General features: G+C 43.3%; 1 protein-coding gene across 1 annotated transcript in view; it reads right to left on the bottom strand.

Annotated features, from left to right (window-relative positions):
• Positions 1-7,100: 7,100 nt before the first annotated feature.
• Positions 7,101-19,777, bottom strand: part of UBTD2 (ubiquitin domain containing 2) — a 53,827-nt gene continuing 41,150 nt past the window's right edge. Inside the window, exon 3 of the mRNA XM_084295160.1 lies at positions 7,101-7,726. Coding sequence (XP_084151286.1) covers positions 7,329-7,726 — 398 coding nt within the window. The 3' untranslated portion in view covers positions 7,101-7,328. The remainder of the gene's footprint in view (positions 7,727-19,777) is intronic.

Below are 19,777 nucleotides of genomic sequence, written 5' to 3'. Positions count from 1 at the left end.
CTGCAGGAGCCCAAGCAACCTCACTGCTTGCTGCAGCAACTGGGAAAATTTAATTTCTCGTGCAGACTTTTGACACAAAGTTCACTTTCTGCTGGGGTTTTGCTTAGGTTCACAGTCAGGTTGGTGTTGCCCCGCTTGTTTCACACACCAGGCTTCTGGACACCACAGAGAGTTTGGGGTGCATGGGGCTGTGCATGCAGACACGCAGCGATATACGGTGAACATCCCTCCTGCTGTTTCACAGGAGACCACACTGCTCAGCTAGAAGGTGGGTGAAGAGGGAAGACCACACGTTGCTTATAAATCATGGTGTCTGAGGGCATCAGCTCTGAGAATGGGAATATGTATATGTAAAAGGGATTATATATATATATATACACACAAAAATATATATAAAAATTCAGGCAAGTTTATAATTCACATGGATTCAACCATGAAAATATCCTAAGACTTAAATAAATTACTAAATATATGAAACAAAAACAAAACAAACATTGAAAGGCTTGGTTGTGATAACATTAGATCAAAGCAGACTACAAAAAAAAATGATTCGTACTCCTCTGATACATTAGGTAGTTAATCAAGACTAGGCAGCGGTGACCTGAATTAAGACAACATGTCAGTTAATTTAATTACAGGACAATTACACCGATCCATCATTTTGCACTTTCCCTGTTCACCAAGGAGCCTGAGGCACATTTGCAGGAGCCGCCATGGACACAGGAGGCTCCCATGAGGTGCCCAAAAGCTGCTCTGCCCTTCCTTAGGGCCCTGCATTGTCTACGGATCGCACATCTGACTTGCAAGGTGCTTTGGCACACACCAAAACCACCACCAAAATGTGGCTCTAGGGTATTAGAAGGCAATGAAAAAGTCGTGGAATTCCAGCTCAGAATTAAAAGTCCTATTTAAAGAAATTCAAAAAGAAAAACAACACTGAGTTTAGTTCTTAAGGCATAGCATTTCCAGTATTATTTTTATTTTTAAAAGCAGGAAAAAAAAATCTTTTTGTTTGTTATTTTTTGTTTTAAATACAGGAAATTTTGTACAGCATTTCCAACTCATAGAAGATCATGATGGTTTGCTCTCAATGGTAAAAATCTTCCCTAGGTTAAAAAAAAATAAAAAAAAACACATAATTTAACAGTCTAAAGACAACCTACTTGTGCTTTGCAGTTGATTAAAAATGTGCACACACTACTGCGAGATGTCAGCCAAGAAACAGAGGTACAACGTAAAAATACAGAATGCATTTTAAAAGTTACCTGGTGTTCACAGCATCTTTATATAGGCCTAGAACTCTTCACTGGCTGAATGAGCCAGGAAGGGGGGAAAAAAGTTAAAAACCATGTTTTACACAGTTGTATATTTGATTTTAAAAGATTTAATAAAAGTTACAGGGGGAAAAAAATTACATCTCTGGGATTCCCTCATCCTTGTTTCGCTGTGTGCTGTGTATTTTCTGTGTCAGTACCAAATCTAGCACCGTATCCTACGTAGTATGAGTGTTTCTTTGTTACGTGGCACACACAAACAAACTGCGTACAAAAGGTTTTTACCATAAAAATGAAGATATTTATTCAAGAAGTACAAATTTGATGGTACCAGCCATCTTTGAAAGCCATTACCATGAGGCAGAGAGGACACAAACCTAAGTCTCTTGCTCAGAACATATGAAAGCAAGTGGCTTACAAATCTCCAGCTAACGCAGTAATGTCAATCATTGCTCAAAAGCCACCTCCACTTTTTAAACATTCCCTGGACTTGAGAGGCACAAACAGGGTTTTTAATACAAGACCAGTTAGTTATTTTAATAAAGACATCAGCTAAAATTTAATTTGATTTAAATTTCCTTAAATCGTCTCCAGCCTTTAACTGGACTCAAATTTCCTAAGGAAAAAGGGACTTTGAAACAAGCAGGTGCAGAATTTTTGGAGCTCAAGATGAACTACGAGTTTTAAGGCAGGAGTCAGGATTTTAAGTTCTCTGTTTGCCCCATGGCTCTGATCAAATGGTCATCGTCTGTAAAATATACAAATACAGAGTTCTACCGGATAAATACCCAACAAGTGGTCCTGCTTGAAGGACAGAAACACACTTCTTCGTGGAGAGTCCAGTGGACACGTTTATTAGGTTTCCAAGTCCACAGAAAGAAGCCCGCTGGTTAACACATCTCTTCTTCCAACTGCTTGAATTTTGGAGGCTCGGTGGCATGTATACGTCTCCCGTGGAAGGAGAGCTTTAGCTCCATTTCCTAGGAACAAGAGCAACACACATGCGGCTACGGAGTATCTAAATGAAATGTGGAAGAGGAGAGCCGTTTGCAGAGCAGAACAATCAAAAACACTTGATGAAAATGAAAGTCTTAAAGCAGGCAGACTTGTATATACAGTCGTTAACCAACAAAAGTGTTTGTAGCTGCAGATATAAGTGTAGGACATTCATCTTCTTCGGAAGAAGACAGAAGCACAGCTGCTGAAAAGTTTAACTCAAAGACTTCCTAGAGCTTGCACCAACATCTAGGGGGTTTGAAGGTGTATTTTTTTTTTCTTTTTTCTCCCAAGACAGTTTGCGGAGCGTACAAAGCTCACCCCCACCCACCCAAAGCAAGTTTTCAAAAACTCCTTTCTCAAAGTACCTCTACGCCCTACTCCAAGAGGGTGCGAGCTGTCCAGGAGCTGCCAGCCATCATCCAGGAGGGAGCATGATGTACGGAGGAAGTGGTCAAGGGCAAAGAGAAAAGGCCCCTTTCTAACAGAGACTGCTTTTATTTCAACGTAACAAGGTCTGAGCAGCTTAGTGAAAAAGCCAACAAAAATCTTAACTTTTTTTCTTTAAAAAAAACGTAAACATTCTCTGCATAAGGTGCAGGGTCTTGAACGTATTTACAGTGACATAAAAAACAGTTTGTAAAATACAGATCAAGAGTCAGAAATGTAGCTACCACTTTTGTTTCTGAAGAAGATAGAAATGGAGAAATGTACAGCATTCAATTCGTCAACACTTACACAGCTAAAATGCTTTCAAAACTCCATGGCTAAAAGCATCCCACCACTGTAACAAACTAGGATTTTTAATAGCATTTTTGAAGTTTTTATATTATTTACTAACGATAGATATATATGCAGAAGCATGTCATACTACAGCAATATTTTATCAGTTGGCCACCTGGTTTACTAAGCGTTATGCACATGGCACGTGTTGCCTTGTTGCATCACTGGATCCCTTTCCTCTCCTCCCCAACTTGTGAGTTTTCTGTGAAAGGCAAAGAGGTGCTGTGGGTTTGTCTGGTTGCTCCTGGGATAAGTTGTCTTTTTTTTTTTTTTTAGTTTTGTTGTTGCTGCTTTTAGCATTTGTGTGGCTATTTTAAAAAAATAAACTCGTTATACTGATGATTCACATCAGTTAGTTTTCCAAGCTCTAGAGAAGAAAAGGCTTTCAGAAAACTAAAAAGAGGTTTCACAGAGCAGCTATTCTCAACTACGTTTTCTGTAGAAAACACTAATAAGCAGAAGAACACAAAAAGCCAACGTAGTGAATCAAGCTTTTGGGTGCTGGATGCTCTGCAGGAGTGCTGTCACTTGACTCTGGAGGACGACCAGAAGCATCCTTTTGCAACGTACCTACAGCATCTGAGGCTTTCCTGGAGCTCCCCAGCAGACTCTGCAATGTTCGTGCCTCTCAGGCTGCGCAGGAGCGTGGGTTTCCCTGGTTTACTACTTCTGGGTCAGGCAGAAACAACAAGAGCATAAAACTCTGAAGCATGTCAAACAGACCTGTCATTGACATGGCAAAAAATGCACTCTACTGGCATCAGTTCGTGGCCAGAATTAATCAGGAATGACACAAAGGGCTGATGGGTCTAACCAAACAAAACAAAAAAAATCCTATTACTCCTCTCGTCAGCGCTTGGCGTTGCTGTTCATGGCTGCGTGCGCTACAAATCCGCTGTGTTACTTCAGCTCTGCCCAGGACACCTCACCAAGCAGCCTGCCAGAACCAGCACAGGCCAGGCTGCCAGCAGCACCGAGCTTACAGCTCAAAGTACGCCTGTGCTACAGGGTAAAGGTGCAGCACCACCAGCAGGCTTCTCTCCGTCCTCCCCACGTGAGCAGCCACATGCGGACCTGCACCTGGTGCTGTAAGCTAAATGGCATTTTAGTCCTTCGTTAGTCTTGCTTCAGCCATCCTCTGCTCGGCAAAGCCTCTCTCCTTTCCTCCCTGCTCTGGGAACGGCCATGAGTCCTGCAGGAGCCCCAGCCTGGTCCCCTGCACTTGCACTGAAGACAACCTCACGGGACAAGGACAAGGACAAGGCATTGCTCAGAGCCAGCAACGGCTGCTCTCGATGCATACTGCAACCTCTAGGTATGTACAAGGGGTATGTCAGACAACATGCTGTATGCTTTCATTACTGGTTTTTATAATATATATAGATATACTTTGGAAACTTAGAATTCTTTCCTAATACAAATCTTGTAAAATTTGGTTCCAGTAGGGTACGTGCTTGTCACACCTGCCATTTTATAAAGAAGAAATTAAAATTGTCTTCACTTCCACCTGTAAATGCATTTTACCATTTATTTCAGGTTTAGCTATGTACTAACTGGACAGGAGAGGAGAGAGGTTATCAGAGAACAGTGCATCTTCATAAATCAGTTCTCTGTTCTACTCAAAGCCCACTTATGACATAGCCTTCAGATCATCGCCTTGCTCCCCGCCATAAAACAGTTGATATAAAACACGGTAATCTGTTACAACATAACACGACTGGTGCTTTTCTAAGAGGGGGAGAAAGGAAAGAAGGAGCTCTCCCAGCTCCTACACGCTGTCATCTCAAAACCAGGACATGCTAACAACTGCCTGAACAAAAAGAAGAAAAAAAAAGTCTCCACAAGGCAACCTAAAAAAAAAAAATATTAGTGTTTTAGTGTTCGCAGTTGCAGAATTGTCATCCAGGTTTCAGCTTTGCTCTTTCTTAATCAGCTATCACAATTCTGCCCATCTCACACCCCCCTTTCTAGAAAGGACTGGAAGGTAATGACACTGCAAAGACCATTTACATGAAGATGTAAATTATGCCTTATGAGACAAGTAGTGTCTTCCTGGCACAAAACTATCCTTTGACCAGTGGAAATCCAAGAGATTTTTGAGTTGTTTATATATCAAATAAATATTTTTCCCTCTGGAATGCAAAAGATCTGGCTGCAAAACCCCAGTATATTAAATCATACCTGTCTTTAAAAAAAAAAAAAAAAAAGAAAAACAATAGAAAACTTTTGTTCTAGATTGTTAATCAGCTTTGATTTTTTCTTCAGAAAGAAAAAATAAAACCAAGTCACTTGGGTGTTTATGAGAACAGAGAACTAATTTTCCTTTACACACCTCTGCCACTACCCTTCAGTCATCCTGTACAGAACTGGGGTTTAAGGAACTGTCAGGAACTCTTTGCATACAACACAGGGATGAAAATGAAAGCTGTATTTATTCGGGGTAGAGTGGGAAATGCACAGAGAACGTGGATCTGTTTTCCAAGTGGTGGAAGTTGGCTGCACCAACATCAATGTAAATTTTGCATCCGCTTCCATCTGTTGGGAAAGACTTGCAACATTTTGTGCGTGACCTTAGCTCATTCTGGCTCTACACTGATGCTTGTGGAGCAAGAAACTCCAGTGGATTCTGAGAAATAGAGTTCTACTGCGTGAATGAAGCAGGAACAGGTTTAAAATTGTCAATCCTAACCCACCAGTTTCACTAGCAGATGACTAAGAGTTGGGACAACTGTAGGTTTAGACCCTAGACGCAGAGAGGGAAGACAGAAACCAGTAAAAAGGATTAGCCTGATCAGCATATTAGACTTTGGAAGAAATAAAGTAATTTCAGTAATGGCTGGAAAAACAAGCCAACTAGCAATCATGTTTAAAAGGAACAGGGAATTTGATCTCAACCAAAGGCATTGCCAGACAAGGGTGCAGAGCAGCCAAGGAACAGAGCGCATCTCTAACCAAGGTGACCATCAAGTTCTTTCCCCCACAGACATGCTCATCTGATTCAGATTTCTGAGACTAGAAAAGGACTTCTTGTGTGCCAAAAAGGCTGCTCTTACACTCTGAAGGGAAAAGCACTGGCTATTGAACACTCTGACCATGCTCTGGGCTGCCAGCGTGTGTTGGTGAGGGTACCTCCAATTGTCCTGACCACAGGATCACCTGAGCTAGAAGACAGACTGCTGCTGCAAATGACACTCAAGAGGAAAAGCTGGAATTTGTGTGCTTGTGTGTCCTCCTATTCCCACACTTTGTGCCCTCTAGGAGCCGAGCAGGGGAAGTTGCAATCCGTTAGGTGTGGGTGTAACTGCAATTTAACCTGGACCTATTACAGCGAGCAGGCCAGCGCCACTTGACAAAGGTTGTGCACCTAACCCTTAATCGCAGACCAGCGCATCACGCACCTGAGCTAGCTTGTTCAATGCTTGCTTTAATGATCTGAGTGACATAGAGTAATTGGGCAGGCACGTACTCGGGTGCCAGTCAGCCTGTAAGCTTCAGGCTAAGTCAGTCGTGTAGCAGGTTTACAGTACAGTACACAGAAGTATACATTTACGAAGTTATTGCCTAAGGCTCCAGCAGGCTGTTTCCCCAGCACCGGAGCCAGCAATGGCACAGGACTGCGTTGCCACCTTGGAATGTACAATTGCTTGGTCTGAGCATCGCCAGGAGCCACCCACGTGGGGCAGGGACAGAGCCCCCAGCCCAGCTCCTCCGCCCAGGGCTCACGGTGCCTCGGCAGCACCCGGACGAAGCACACAAGTTAGGTCAAACCACACACGATCCCCATGGACACGCAGCGCGGCTCCTACCCAGAGCAGCTGCAAGTCTTGCATGAACTGTAGGTGGTGCTGATATGAAATATTGATTTTCGTATTTATTTGTTTTTTAATCAAAGTGCTCTCTGTTACTCCTGCTCTGTAGATCAGGACACCACTTACAGTTTTAAGAATCATTACGTATTTGTATTGTTTAAGTGAAAGACCACCTCTTCCCCCCCTCTTTGCGTGTCCCCCCTTTTCCCTTCCCCTCCCCACTCCTTTCTTTGCCCTTGCCCTGTGCTGCTTGCTGTTGGTTGTGTTAAATACAAGATCAGGCAAACCCCAAAGGCCAGTTTACATTTTTATGTTTTGTTTTTGCAGATCTCCATCACAGATGGAATTTTTGCTGGTCATTTCTTGGAACCAATCCATTAGCAGGACAAACCAAAAGAAGAGAGGGCAGTGAAAACCAATCCCATGACAGAGACGGAGGAAAGAAGAATCAATAAACAAGCAGAAATCAGTTCTCCACCGGGGTTGGGTTCGCTAAGGGCTGGCTCACGATGACTTGCACCACGTAGTCCTTTGGGATTTTCAGCTCCTCCAGTTTCATTTTGTCTGCGAGGGGCCTGCCCGAGAAGAACCAGCGCTGGCTGCCGGGCTCCACTCCCTCCACCGCATGCAGCCGCCTCTTCATGTGGTACACCGTGTCCATGCTGCGGACCATCAGTTTGAGGTCTTTGCCTGTGGACAGGCGCAAACGAAGCTGGCATTCGTGCCCCGAGTTAGGCGGCGGGTCGGGGATATCCAGAGTCTCCAGGTCGCCTTTCTCCTCGATCATGTTGATGGGGGGAGCGAGGCAGTAGACGGGGAGCTGGTACCGGTTGCCCAGTTCATCGTAACACTCCGTAAGAGCACCTTCAGGAGGTAAAAGAGAAGGGGGAAAGTGAGCATCAATGCATTTCACATTGAAAACTGAAGCACTTGTGCTTGGAAGCGTTGACCCTGCTGTTAACACACCTGATAATTTCAGGCCTTACCGGATCAGTAGGAAACCTTGAAGTATTCATTAAAAATTGCTTACCTTGTTTTCATATGGAAACTTGGGGTTGAGTTAAAGCACTCCCCACAAAAGCCAAACGCACCCAACCCGACAGATAAAGCAGGGTAAACTTCAAAAGCAGCAGGAAGGAAAAGATGAGGGAGGATACTATTTTCTCCATGTGTAATTTAAACAAAAAGCATTTCACTGGCAGCATGGATGAGATTTAGGGCATGCGAACACCCAGAAAACACTGCTGGGATGAAACGCACGATCCCAAACCCAAAATGGCAAAGACTGGAGGCAAAAGACTACTATGAAAGAATGATTTTGTAACTTCTCAAACATTCAAAAATTGCTGAAGTGGTTTTATATAGGATTTGTGTTTTAGTGATAACTGCCAGAGAAAATAAACATGACCACCCAAGTTCAACAACTCTGTGGCTGTGGTGTCATCGCTGGAGCAGTGACATGCAGCGACACAGAACTGATGCAAGTTTAAAGCAGCTCCCACATTCAAATCCCTGAAGTTTCAGGAATGATTTTTCTCCCCCCAAAATCCCGAGAGGTTCCCCAGGATGATCTGTGTGTTTGTGTTAAAGCAAGACAGGGAAGTGGTGTGTTGCCTTGCATATGGCATATCCTTCCCTACTGAAATTGTGCAACATGCACACAGAACAGCTCAATTACAGCTCCTACAGAACTAACAAACAGCTTTTTGCCTTTTTTTAAAAACAAACAAAAAAACAAAACGACAACAAAAACAAACAAACAAAAAAAAACAATGAAACACCCTCACACCCTTTATAAAAAGGCATTTCAAGAACTACCCTTGACAAACAGCAGCACATTTTTCATAACCTCCTAAGAGTTCAAGTGTCAGAAGCCCAGAAACGAGAGCCCTAACACACAGCACCTATCACCTCTTGCAGTGAACCAGGAAAACAAAACGCAGAGGAAGTTACATCCCAGTCCCAACAGAAATCCCTTCTCAGATGGGTTAAAAACCCCAGGTAGTCACACTCCAAATAAATGCTTCACCAGCGTCTTGGGTTTACCTGCTGTAACAGATTTCCACATTTTTGCCCCTAGAGGGGGCACATTCACTTGCAAGATTCTCCATCCTTTTGTAGTTGGAAGTGTTTGAAGAGCAGCCAAGTCCTTGAGCTACAGAATATTTAAAAAACTCTTTGACTCGGCAGTTCTGCACACAATGCTCTACTGCTCCTTGTTATAAACTAAGGCTTTTTCTTGTTTTGTTTTCTTGGTTGGAGGCTTTTCTGTGCTGACAGTGAGTTGTCTTAAACTTCGCTGTTTGATCAGCAAAATTACTGCACTATAAAATTATAACTTGGGGATTTGTTGTTGCTTAGCTCACTCTTGTGCCAGATATATACTGTCTTTCAGGCAGAAATTCCCCATTTTTTTATTATTTTTTTATTTTTTTAAGGGTAATTTATGTTGATGAACACAGGAAATCTTTGGCTAAAATATCAGTGTTTTAGGTACAGCCACTTTGGGGGGCTATTCTGTTTGTACCACTAGTGCTGAGGCTGTCATGCAGTGATATTTGTTGGGAAAACAAAGCAAAAAAAGGAAATTCTGCAGAAATAGTTATACCATTCAGTAGAGTCTTGTATCATTTATGAATCTCAGAGCAAACCAGCTTTATCAAAATTGTATTGGATCCAGAGCTTCCAGCATACTGTGCGTGTGATTTATATACCAGGGCCTGAAGCTCTCATATTTTAGTTTTAAAATGATAATTTCATTCTGTACACCTAATCAATTTAGGTAATGGCACAGTACTAACTTCTAAATCAATGCATAGGAAAAAGCAGACAGTTTTTTGTTTTTTGTTTTGGCTGAAAAGAGAAAAACCCAAACCCCAATAATTCTTAAATTTAGGCAGAAAAGATAAAATTGTACCATTGCTAGGTATCTTAAAAAGAATGTCCCTATTTTAGAGAAGTACACTAAAGAGTTAATTTCAATTACAATGGTAAGCTAGCTATGGTATTTATTCATCATTTATATCCTTGCCCAGTTGAACTAACATCAAGGTCAAAGCATATGCTATAAACATGGGATTGCTTAATCATAATCAGATAAACAAAATTAAAATCCTCTGAAAGAGCAGCTAACTTGGAGGTGTGGGCGAGTTTTTTTTTGTTTGTTTTTATTTAAGACAGCACAGAAAACCTCTCGCCAATAAAACCTGCACAGTTTCATCCGAGGCTGACGATCAGTTAGTGACAAACTGATGATGCAAGCACAAGTTACCATAAACCTAACCAACAAACGCCCATCCCTCCACTCTTGCTGGTAAAAATATTCCTAAGACCCTCGAGCCGTCTCACGTACCACTCGATATCGTCAAGACTGGACATATTGATTAAAGCAGAAGTCTCCTGCAAGCCGAGGAGACTTTACGACTGCACCTACTTAGCCAGACCACGTCTGCAAGAGCCCAGAGGGGGGTCAGGAGGCGTCAGCCCTCGCTCCCGACAGACGTACGGATGGATGGCTGCGCACAGGCACGCAGCACTGCCCCGTCCTCTTCAGACAGCTCATTCACGCAGGGCTCCTCCAGGCTCTAAGGGATTTTTGAAGAGGATGGGGCTCTGCTGACAACCTTCAAAATGCTGTCAATGGTAACAACTCGAAGGCAGGGCGTGAAGAAGCATCGTGTTGGTTGCAGCTCAGAAGTTAAGGGACGGCTGAGTGCTTTTACCTGAAGGGACGGTGAGTCTGGAGCTATTTTAAGCAATGCAGGCGAAGCAAGTTATCGGAGAGGAAAAGAGAAAGCGAGCACATTACCCACAGCCATCACGACCGGGCCTATCTCCCCAGCCAGATGGCAGCTCTTCACCGAGGCGTTCGCTGCAGCGTCCCTTGCACAGAGCAGAGCACACGGCGAATTACACGTCGGGACTGCAGCCCCCTCCTAATTTCCCTGCTATAATTGAAAACCATGTTTCTGAGCCTTCCTGCGAGATACATCAGCTCTGGCCACAGAAGTCATTCAGCACAAAGGGGCATGAAAAGAATGTCAAGCTCTCATGAAAAAACACAGAGAAATAAAAAAAAAATAAATTATTTTTTGTAAGGTTTCCCTGTTCCCTAGGCAACAAGGGTCCTCAGCAGCCGGTTACGGCACAGGAAGGATGCAGCCTCCCTTAAAACGGAGGAAAAGCAAGTGCCACACACGGAGGTACACACGTGAAAGACCAAGATGTTATAAAAAGACTTTAAAACAATAGCAAGGAGAGAATAAATTAAGCACATTGATACTTTATATGCTTGAGTATTCATCATGCACTTAAATAGTTCTCTAGATGTTCTCATGACTTCAATAATGACACACTAATCCTTTCCAAAGCTAGAACCACAGGCAGGTGGTGTTTTTGTTGTTGTCTTTTAGTATTATTTTTTAGTAGTTCGAAAGTAATACAGCCCTGGAGACTGGGGAATTCTGGAAAGAACCACAAGACCGAGCTTCTTGCTGGTTGTTATCCAGGTAGGAGACAGCTTGAGAGTTTCGGGTGGAAAAATAAGCAGATGTGATCATCCAGCATACGGAATTGAAACATTTCGAAATGAATTGCTTTGCAGACCATAAAGTTGTTTTCTTAAGATTATTAGGATGTGGATGTTTCTCTGGATTTGTAAGGGAAAACACTGAAAAAGGACTGGCTGAGATACTGTTTCCATCCCCAAACAGTTCCGAATTTGGACGTACTGGCCTTTTGCACATGAGAGCACTACCAGTGAGAGACCTAACCAGCATGAAGGTAAACTTCTCTAAGAGTTACTGAAATTACGTGTATATGAGCACCTCCATCCAGAAACATAAAAAGCTTTAATGCATTTTAATGGCATTTCTAGAAAGCTATGTAACATTCTCTCTTACAAAAAAGCAACAAATTTCTCGTTTTCTGTTCCTAAAGTGCCTTTTAAGATTTTGAGCAGTTTTGCAGAGGGTTGCTCAGAAAAAACGAGCAGATTTCTTTTCTTACTCCCCTCCCCCAGACAGACTTGCTGCAGGAAGAGAAATTAAAACAACACAACCTAAAATCTAGCATTGCAAAGAGACTAGCTAATTTAAGGAGCTTAAGTGTCTGTGTATAACACATTTGCCCTAGGAACAGCTGCTTTGTTTGTTTTTCTTACTGAAAAACTCCACTCCAAAACCAAGCTCAGCATGGATTGCCGAATAAATTGGCAATAGCAGAGCTCTCACCTGTAGACTACTGGTTTTTTACCCAAAACAGGTCACGAATACCTGAAACTCATTACAAGCATCAGGAAACAAGTGGGTCTTATTCTGGATCCTACAGCACAACAATTCCTAGAGAGCACTGATTAAGTCAGGCAGAAAAGCCGAACTATCTCTTCATCTGTATTAGCAGCTGATTCCAGGTCATGGCTGGGAAACGCAGAACCTTGTAAGAAAAAAGCACACTGACGTCAACAGCACGCACGAGTGGTGAAGGGTGACTTTGCTCGCTAAGAGAACAGGATTGAGCCAAACAAGTGAAAACATGCAGAGCTTTGTTCTAGCTCACCTACAACCACTGCAAACCGGGAGGAGTTAAAAGACAGAAGTTATTTCACATTAAAGTCCGTATAATGTAATGACAACTGTAAGGGATTAATGCTGCAGTTAGCAGCTGTACTCGCCCGTTTTCTGGAGAGCACCGTGTGGGAATTATTTGTGGAAGCCTGTGCCTCAAAACATGTATGGAGAACACTAAACTAGAATCATTAGTGGTGTGGATGAACCATTTCATAATAAACTAAATACATGGGCCCCCTCTCGTGCTTCTTCCACACTAAATTTCCATTGGCCATGCAAATTTAAGCTACAATAAGCGATGTACAGTCTTGTTTCTCAACTCTTTATGAAGATATGCACTTGCCTTCTAAGCCACTGCACAACCACTGACCCAACGCTGCTCTGCTCTCATCTTCAGCCTCTTTTTATTCCAAACAACTTACTCCAGTACCTTAAAAAATGTGTTTTGTAAGTCGTAAGTGTTAAGCATTTAATAATTCCCATTTCAAGTTCCCTGAGAAAGCTCTTCCATTAGGAGAGCATCATCGGTCTGGCTCTGTTCCATGGCAGAGCCGCTCCCAGAGGCGGCAGGGGATGCCAGAGCTTCGGGAGCTGCTCGACGAGCGGGGCACGGCTCATTCCTGCTTGTGGCAACTGGCACAAGACAGACTGGAATTGCACTTAGCGTACTGCGAGGGAGAGGAGCAGGAAATTTTGGCACTCTGCTACTGCCTTTGTAATCGTCCCGCCCCGTTCCTGGCAGGAGATGTAGCTAGTGGGTGCTGCACTGAGTCAGCTACCGCACTGTTCATGCTCAGATCCCTGCTTGGGTGTTCTTCAGCAAGCCGAGCTCACCTGGGCTCCAAGATTGCTGATAAAATAATGTATGTTCAGCTGTCTGAAGGAGCTTGCAAAGCAGTAACGCAAGACATGCTTGCAGCAGAGCACTGGACTGGACAGCCTCGTGTGTCCCTTCCAACCTGAAGGATCCCAGCTAGCTGTAATTAACAGCAGAGCTCAGCCCGAGTATCTAGTCAGAGATTGCGTGCGTGTTCAAGCCCTCTGCTTCCAGTGCAGCAGACCTCACCCGAGCGAGGGGCAGGGTTTGTGAAGCAGATCTCATGAGTAATCCATTCTTTAAACCAGTTTTGCAACTCACGCCTGCAGGCTGGAACACAGGAGGGTAACCCAAGCTGCTCCCACCACATCAGCAGCACGGGGCGCCTGCAGAAACAAGCCAGGAAAACTGAGACGCAACGAGACAAGTTTGGTTCAGCAGCAATTTGCTGGGTAAGAGGGATACACCATCACTACCCAAGTGAGAGATACACTTCATGCACGTGTTGTAAATTAAAGCCGATCTGTCTGCACGTCATCACTACCTACTTTTGTCTTTGCATTTGTATTGGGTTGGATTTGAGGGGTGGGAGGGAGCAGGGAAGGAGCAGAGGTGTTTCGTTTGGAAAAGGCTGGTGCAGATATGGAAAGTGCATTACTGGATATGCTGAGCCTGTCTCTCTGTCGTAACAGCACCAGCATCAGTTAATTCATTAGCACTGATTAACTGGGCTGAAGGTAAAAGTTAATTAAGATTAACATCATCTTCTGAAAGACAAATTTCAGCACTAGAATAGCAATCCACTTTTCCTCAGATTTCAGCCACAGTTAGTACAACCCTGCACATCTCCTGCCAGATAACCCCTCTAAATAAGTGGGGCGCCAAAATCCAGGCTGGAAGCAAAGCCCCCCTACGTGACCCTTAGAGCAACACCAAGCCACTCAACTGGGTTTCACCACAAATGGGTGATGATGGGGCACGCAGATACACACACTGCTTACTACACACTCCACATAACAGGGACCGAGCTGACCCTATGGCAGTCTTCTCTGTCAACTCTGACAGAATGCATCACTTCATCCCAAAACATAAGGGGCAGAGGAGGCAGCAACCATTTGCATGTTTCTTCTATCCATGTTTTAGCCACAAGAAATTGCTTTTTCTTTCCTCAGATAAGAGAACAATTGTGTTTCAAGCATGAAATCTGCAATGTGCAATTCCCCCCTCAATTTGCAGGGGACCATGGCAGTGGTAGGCCCATAAGAACTGGGGTCTGCAGTCTCACCTTGCTTTCCTGGTCAATGGCATGGCAGTGGTCTGCTGGACAAGGAGAGGAAGCTAGAGAAGAGGTGGTCTACATCTGAAAGCTCAAAGTTTAACAGCGATGTAACTTACAGAACAGTTACTTTTTGCTTTATACGTTTAAGTAGAGCACAAATACCTACAGCGAGGTTCATTCGGTTTTCACCTTCTCTAGTTGATGCACTCAACTAAGCCACAAGCTGAGCTAACGTGTACCTGTAACTCACAACAGAGCAGAGGGCAGCCAATAACTAGACCAGGACCACCACTAATAACTGTGAGCTAAACATCACAAGAAGACCGTGAACTTTAACCACAACTGTGGGTTCAGAGGCTGGTTAACCAGTCACACGGTCATAGCATCATTTACAGTAAATTTCCACTTCTGTTTCCTTGCGGGCTTTTGCTGTGCTACAAACTCTAGAAGGGGTTTGCTGGTGAGCATTCCTTTAACCAAATGAGGTTTGATAGAGAAAGTCAATTATGCATTAATGCTCCGTAGTTGTCACATTAACAATACCATATGTATTGCCACTTCTCCACCACGCTGTAAAACTTCAATCTAATATTGCAAGAAGGTAACAGCTTTCAAGAAACATTACATCAGGGTTCAAAGATGACAAGTCGTTTTACTAATGAAGTATTCATGCACTATTCTGCTTTGCATTTCATTAAAATGGATGTCTGTCTAGACAGGCTTCTTAGATAACCAGATTTTCATTTTTTGGTAAAAGAGCTCCTCTGTATACCCTTTTCATTTGCATTTGCTGTTCTCCTTTATCCATTTCCTTTAAGGGGGTGAAGTGGTGTTAGGGGAAAAAAAAAGGATGGTATTCTGATCATCTGAGCCTGCATCACATCCCTCCACAGACAGCTAACTCTGCAATGTGACCAGGTTATCCGGTCAGTGGGAGGATGCACAGAAGCAGAAAGGCCACCACAAAACAAAGCATATCAGCTCCTGAGCTGCAAACATCTCTTTTTTTCAGAAATAAAAGAGAAGGTGCCATTCAGACAGGAGAAGTTGTGTTAAATCTAAACTAGACCCCTGTATTTACAACAGGGCTCCATCACCCTATGAGCAACAACATGCTTTGGGAGCACTGTTTTCTGAGGGAAAAAAGCCTTTGCCCATTACAACAGGATGTTTTGCATAATAACCACATACAGAACGTCCAGCTATTCAGCCTCACTTTCCTAACATGACAAACTGCTTTGCTATTTCCAGTTACTCCTGGAAGACAAGGTAACTGCTCTCTATTTGCATTTCCCTTTAAGAGGATTTTCCTCTCGCTGAGATCAGCAGGGCACTATTGATCAACACCATAAACTACTTCATCATCCAACAAATATGCCAGAGCCTGCTGCACTCCTTTCCAAATAAAGGACAAAAGGCAAAGACAGCAGCTTTACCTTTGCTTGGGACTAATCTCATTAGGTGCAATCCACTTGTCCTTGCTGCTTGTTCTACCTTGCACTGACTCATGTACCGACCCCAAGACACAGCACATCCTTTCTCTTGGCAGGCAGAGAAGGCATGGTGTGACCAGTGGAAGCAGTGCCCTGCACAGGGAGGTCCCAACAGCAACTCAAACAGTTGCTGAAACTCGAGCTGCTCCATCCCCACTGCATGACCAGCGTCAGGGCGCTTAACCTTGAGCAACCCCCTGCCAGCCACAATGCCCTCTCTGGGCAGCAGAATGATATTTGAGACTGAGTTTAATATGAGCTAGAAGTGGATATGGATGGAAATTTGGCTCAGGATGGTACTTATTATAGCTTGAGCTAACACAGCAGCAGAGACAACCCCACAGACTGAACACAAAAGCAAACGTAGGCTTTTATGGAATGCACTGAAGTCCCACATCAGTTTGCAGCGAGAGATGGACATGTGAAAAACGTCTGCTTTCTAAGACTAAACAGCAATCCATTCCCCTCCACAACCTACCTACATGCAACAGGGGGATGGGAAGAAAGAATAACCTAGATAAGTTTGCCCTGTAACATTTTGTTACTGCTGCCAAACTTGCTGATACCCCTGTGTTGACTTTCAAAGCCAAGTTAATGAGCACCGAGTCATTCATTTGCATGCTCAGTCTCCAAGGATAACCAGGAAAAATGTTAAAGGCTCCAGGGAGGTCAAGCAGACTGACATAATCCCACATTAGTACCTATGTCCTAAAATAAAACTACAACACAGGACTATTTAAAAAGAGGGAGGGAGGGAGGATTAAATAAGGTTACAGAAAAGATTTAAAGAAAATCTGCAGAATTGCGTTTTACTCCATGTAACGTCCTCTTTACCCTCCAAGATGCTGTTCCTTCAGAGTTACCTTACTTATAATAAATAAATAAAAAAAAGTACTGAGTAAGCATAAATGTAGAAGGCAATGTTAGTTAAATCTGTATCACCCTCTAAGTGTGTAAATTTGGGGGAGTCTGCACAGATTATGAGAACCCAGGCAGGTTAAAAATATAACACCTAGCTGTAATCTACAAAAACTTACTTGATTGCTACAAAACAATTAAAGACAGGCATGTAATTTAATTATTTTTTTTTCTGAACAATGAAATTACTTAGAAATTAGTACTTTTTCTTTTTACCGGTAAATCCATATTTCACCAGACGAAGCCAGTATCTCTCACATGGTTTTGTGAGGCTTCAACACTCCTTTGCCTACCAGCCTGGTAAACGTGCAAAGCGCTGGGCAGTGCAAGATATCCAGGAACCGGGGAGTTTTCTCCTCCATTTCTAGTGGTAAATCTATTCTATAAAACTCACTGAAACCCTGCAATGACTTGAAGTTACCACCTCAAAGTGTTTATTGAAAGACAATGTGGAAGATTTAGAGTGCTAACACATCTCCTTTTGGGTCACTTGCAGACTTGTGAGTACTGTGTGGCTCCATAATGCACACCATGTAGGACTTCTCCTTAGTCATCACCTGACCCCAAAAGAAGCCAATTCCTGCAACTCAGACACTTCTGAACATAACTATTTTGCCTTGGCCTTGTAGAAAAGATACAATCATCGTCTTATTCAGATATTTTAAGCTGGAACAGAGAAATATGACAGATATGCTGACCACCACCCACTCCAGATCACGGAGGAAGAGTGGGGTGCAAGAGTGGGCAGGGAACAAGCGAGGCACCTAAGGCCTTGCTGACCCCTCATTTATCTACTCAATCCTCCTAACACACAGTGCTTCAGGTGCACCAGTTTGGGGGAAGAACATCTATATCAATTACAGAAACAATACCACCTCTGAAGACCACCTGTGCAGGGCAAAGGCAGCTCCTAGGTGGCTCTCGTGGCTTACACTGACATTTTCTATGAGGAATACATTTTAAATGCTTCATATTTCTTTTTCTCATTTTACTAGCAGACAGCAAGGCAGATTAAGCAGATACCCTGTTTCATTGTTGTAAGCAGTCACGGAGGGGGTAGAAGTCCACTGTGGAGTATCTAATAAACTACACATCACGTCCTGGCCACTACCAGATACCAAAGGAATTATTCACCTAAAGCAGACGTTTTCCTATCCAGAAGATCTGCAACACACCATCGACAAGCAGTCTGCAGCTCATTCGTTGCTTAATGGTTAGACTTGATGATCTTAGAGGTATTTTTCAACCTAAATGATTCTTCTGAAATGAATTTGAGACATTTTTTCATCACAAGGCCAATTTTATTTTGAGTGTTTAATGGCCGTCATATACAGTCAGTCAGTCTTTTTTTTTTCTTCTTCCCCTTAAAGCAGTTAGCTGCACTTTCCTGGCCACACGTTAATGGTACAAAAAATTGCAGTTTTGAGAACAGTGCTGTACAGTCGTCCTTACCACAGCAGAAAAGGCAAACTGAAACCAAAGACAGAAAACAGACGGGCATATGCTACCAGGGGAAGAGACTTGAGAAGAGTCCAAGCAATTATGTTGACGAAGCTCCCCAAAATACCTTTCAAAAACAAGAGCAGAAGTTAAAAATATTTAAGGAAAACAACTGTAGGATGTAGCCATAAGTGCATTTTTACTTGAAGGGTTGATGCTTTCTAACCTGTACTTAGATATGTAACTATTTCAGTCAGCCACAACTGCTTTACATCCTGATGACTTGATTCAATATTCCATTTGAGGAAAACATGGAAATCCAGCATCCCTCAGAAAGGATACTGTGCATCTATTTTAAAAACATTAATCGCAGCAGTAATGTCAGACAGCATTATCTTAGCTGCTGATCATCAGGACTCAAGAGGTTTTTGAGAAAATACACTGCGTTTCAAGGTTAGGAGTCCTGCCAAGTACCCATTCCAGCCTGCGCAGCAGTAACGTGTCCTTTGCTGGCTTCAAGACACTTCACCAGAAGCAGCAATGAGACTTGTGCAATTCCTACTGAAAACACACGATTCATGAGAAAGCTGCCACAGACACACTACAGTGCCACAAGCACTCATGAAGGCTATAAGGAACCACAGAATGGTTTGGAAGGGACCTTAAAGATCACCCAGTTCCACCCCCTGCTGTGGACAGGGATGCCCTCCACTAGATCAGGTTGCCCAAAGCCCCATCCAACCTGGCCTTTACCAATTCCAGGAATGGGGCATCCACAACATCTAGAAATCTGATGAAAACATAACAAAAATGGGTGCACCACTGAAATAAAAAGCACCTGCAGTAGCAATATACCAATCCCATTCAAACAGTTATCATTATTTGACTCATTGATAAGCCATTGGCATTTCCCTTCATTCTCCTCTCACAAAACTCCGTGTTGAGCTTTCCACTACATGCTATGCAAAGTGGTTGCAATACATAAAACAAACAATAAACCGGCCAAACATTAGTCTGGCTGTTATTTCCTTCCTCGAGAAGCAAAGAAACATGCACACTTCGGAGCACTGTGCAGTAGGCGCTCTAGATGCAACCTTCTCAAACGGAATTTGCCAATTACAGAAGAATTTATTGGCATTTCTCTAGTTTTCAGCCAGGGGATCTCTTGAAGGGCTCACTTTTACGAGCGTTTCTCTAATGAATGCTGCTATATAAACATACGGTTCTGATCTGGCCACAGGCTGCACTGTGACAGCCTAGCAATGGATGACAATCAAAGCACCTCTCACGTATCTCTGCCTCTCACCTCTAATCACACCGCAGTAGAGCGCCGTCCTCCCAGGACACAGGGGACACATCCCAGAGCTCTTCAGAAACCTGGCATCACACCCAGCTTACAAC

This window comes from Netta rufina, assembly GCF_964035555.1.
Source record: "Netta rufina genome assembly, chromosome: 14".
NCBI lineage: Eukaryota > Metazoa > Chordata > Aves > Anseriformes > Anatidae > Netta > Netta rufina.
Note: the sequence above shows the minus strand (reverse complement) of the source record. Positions and strands in the feature narration are given on the sequence as shown.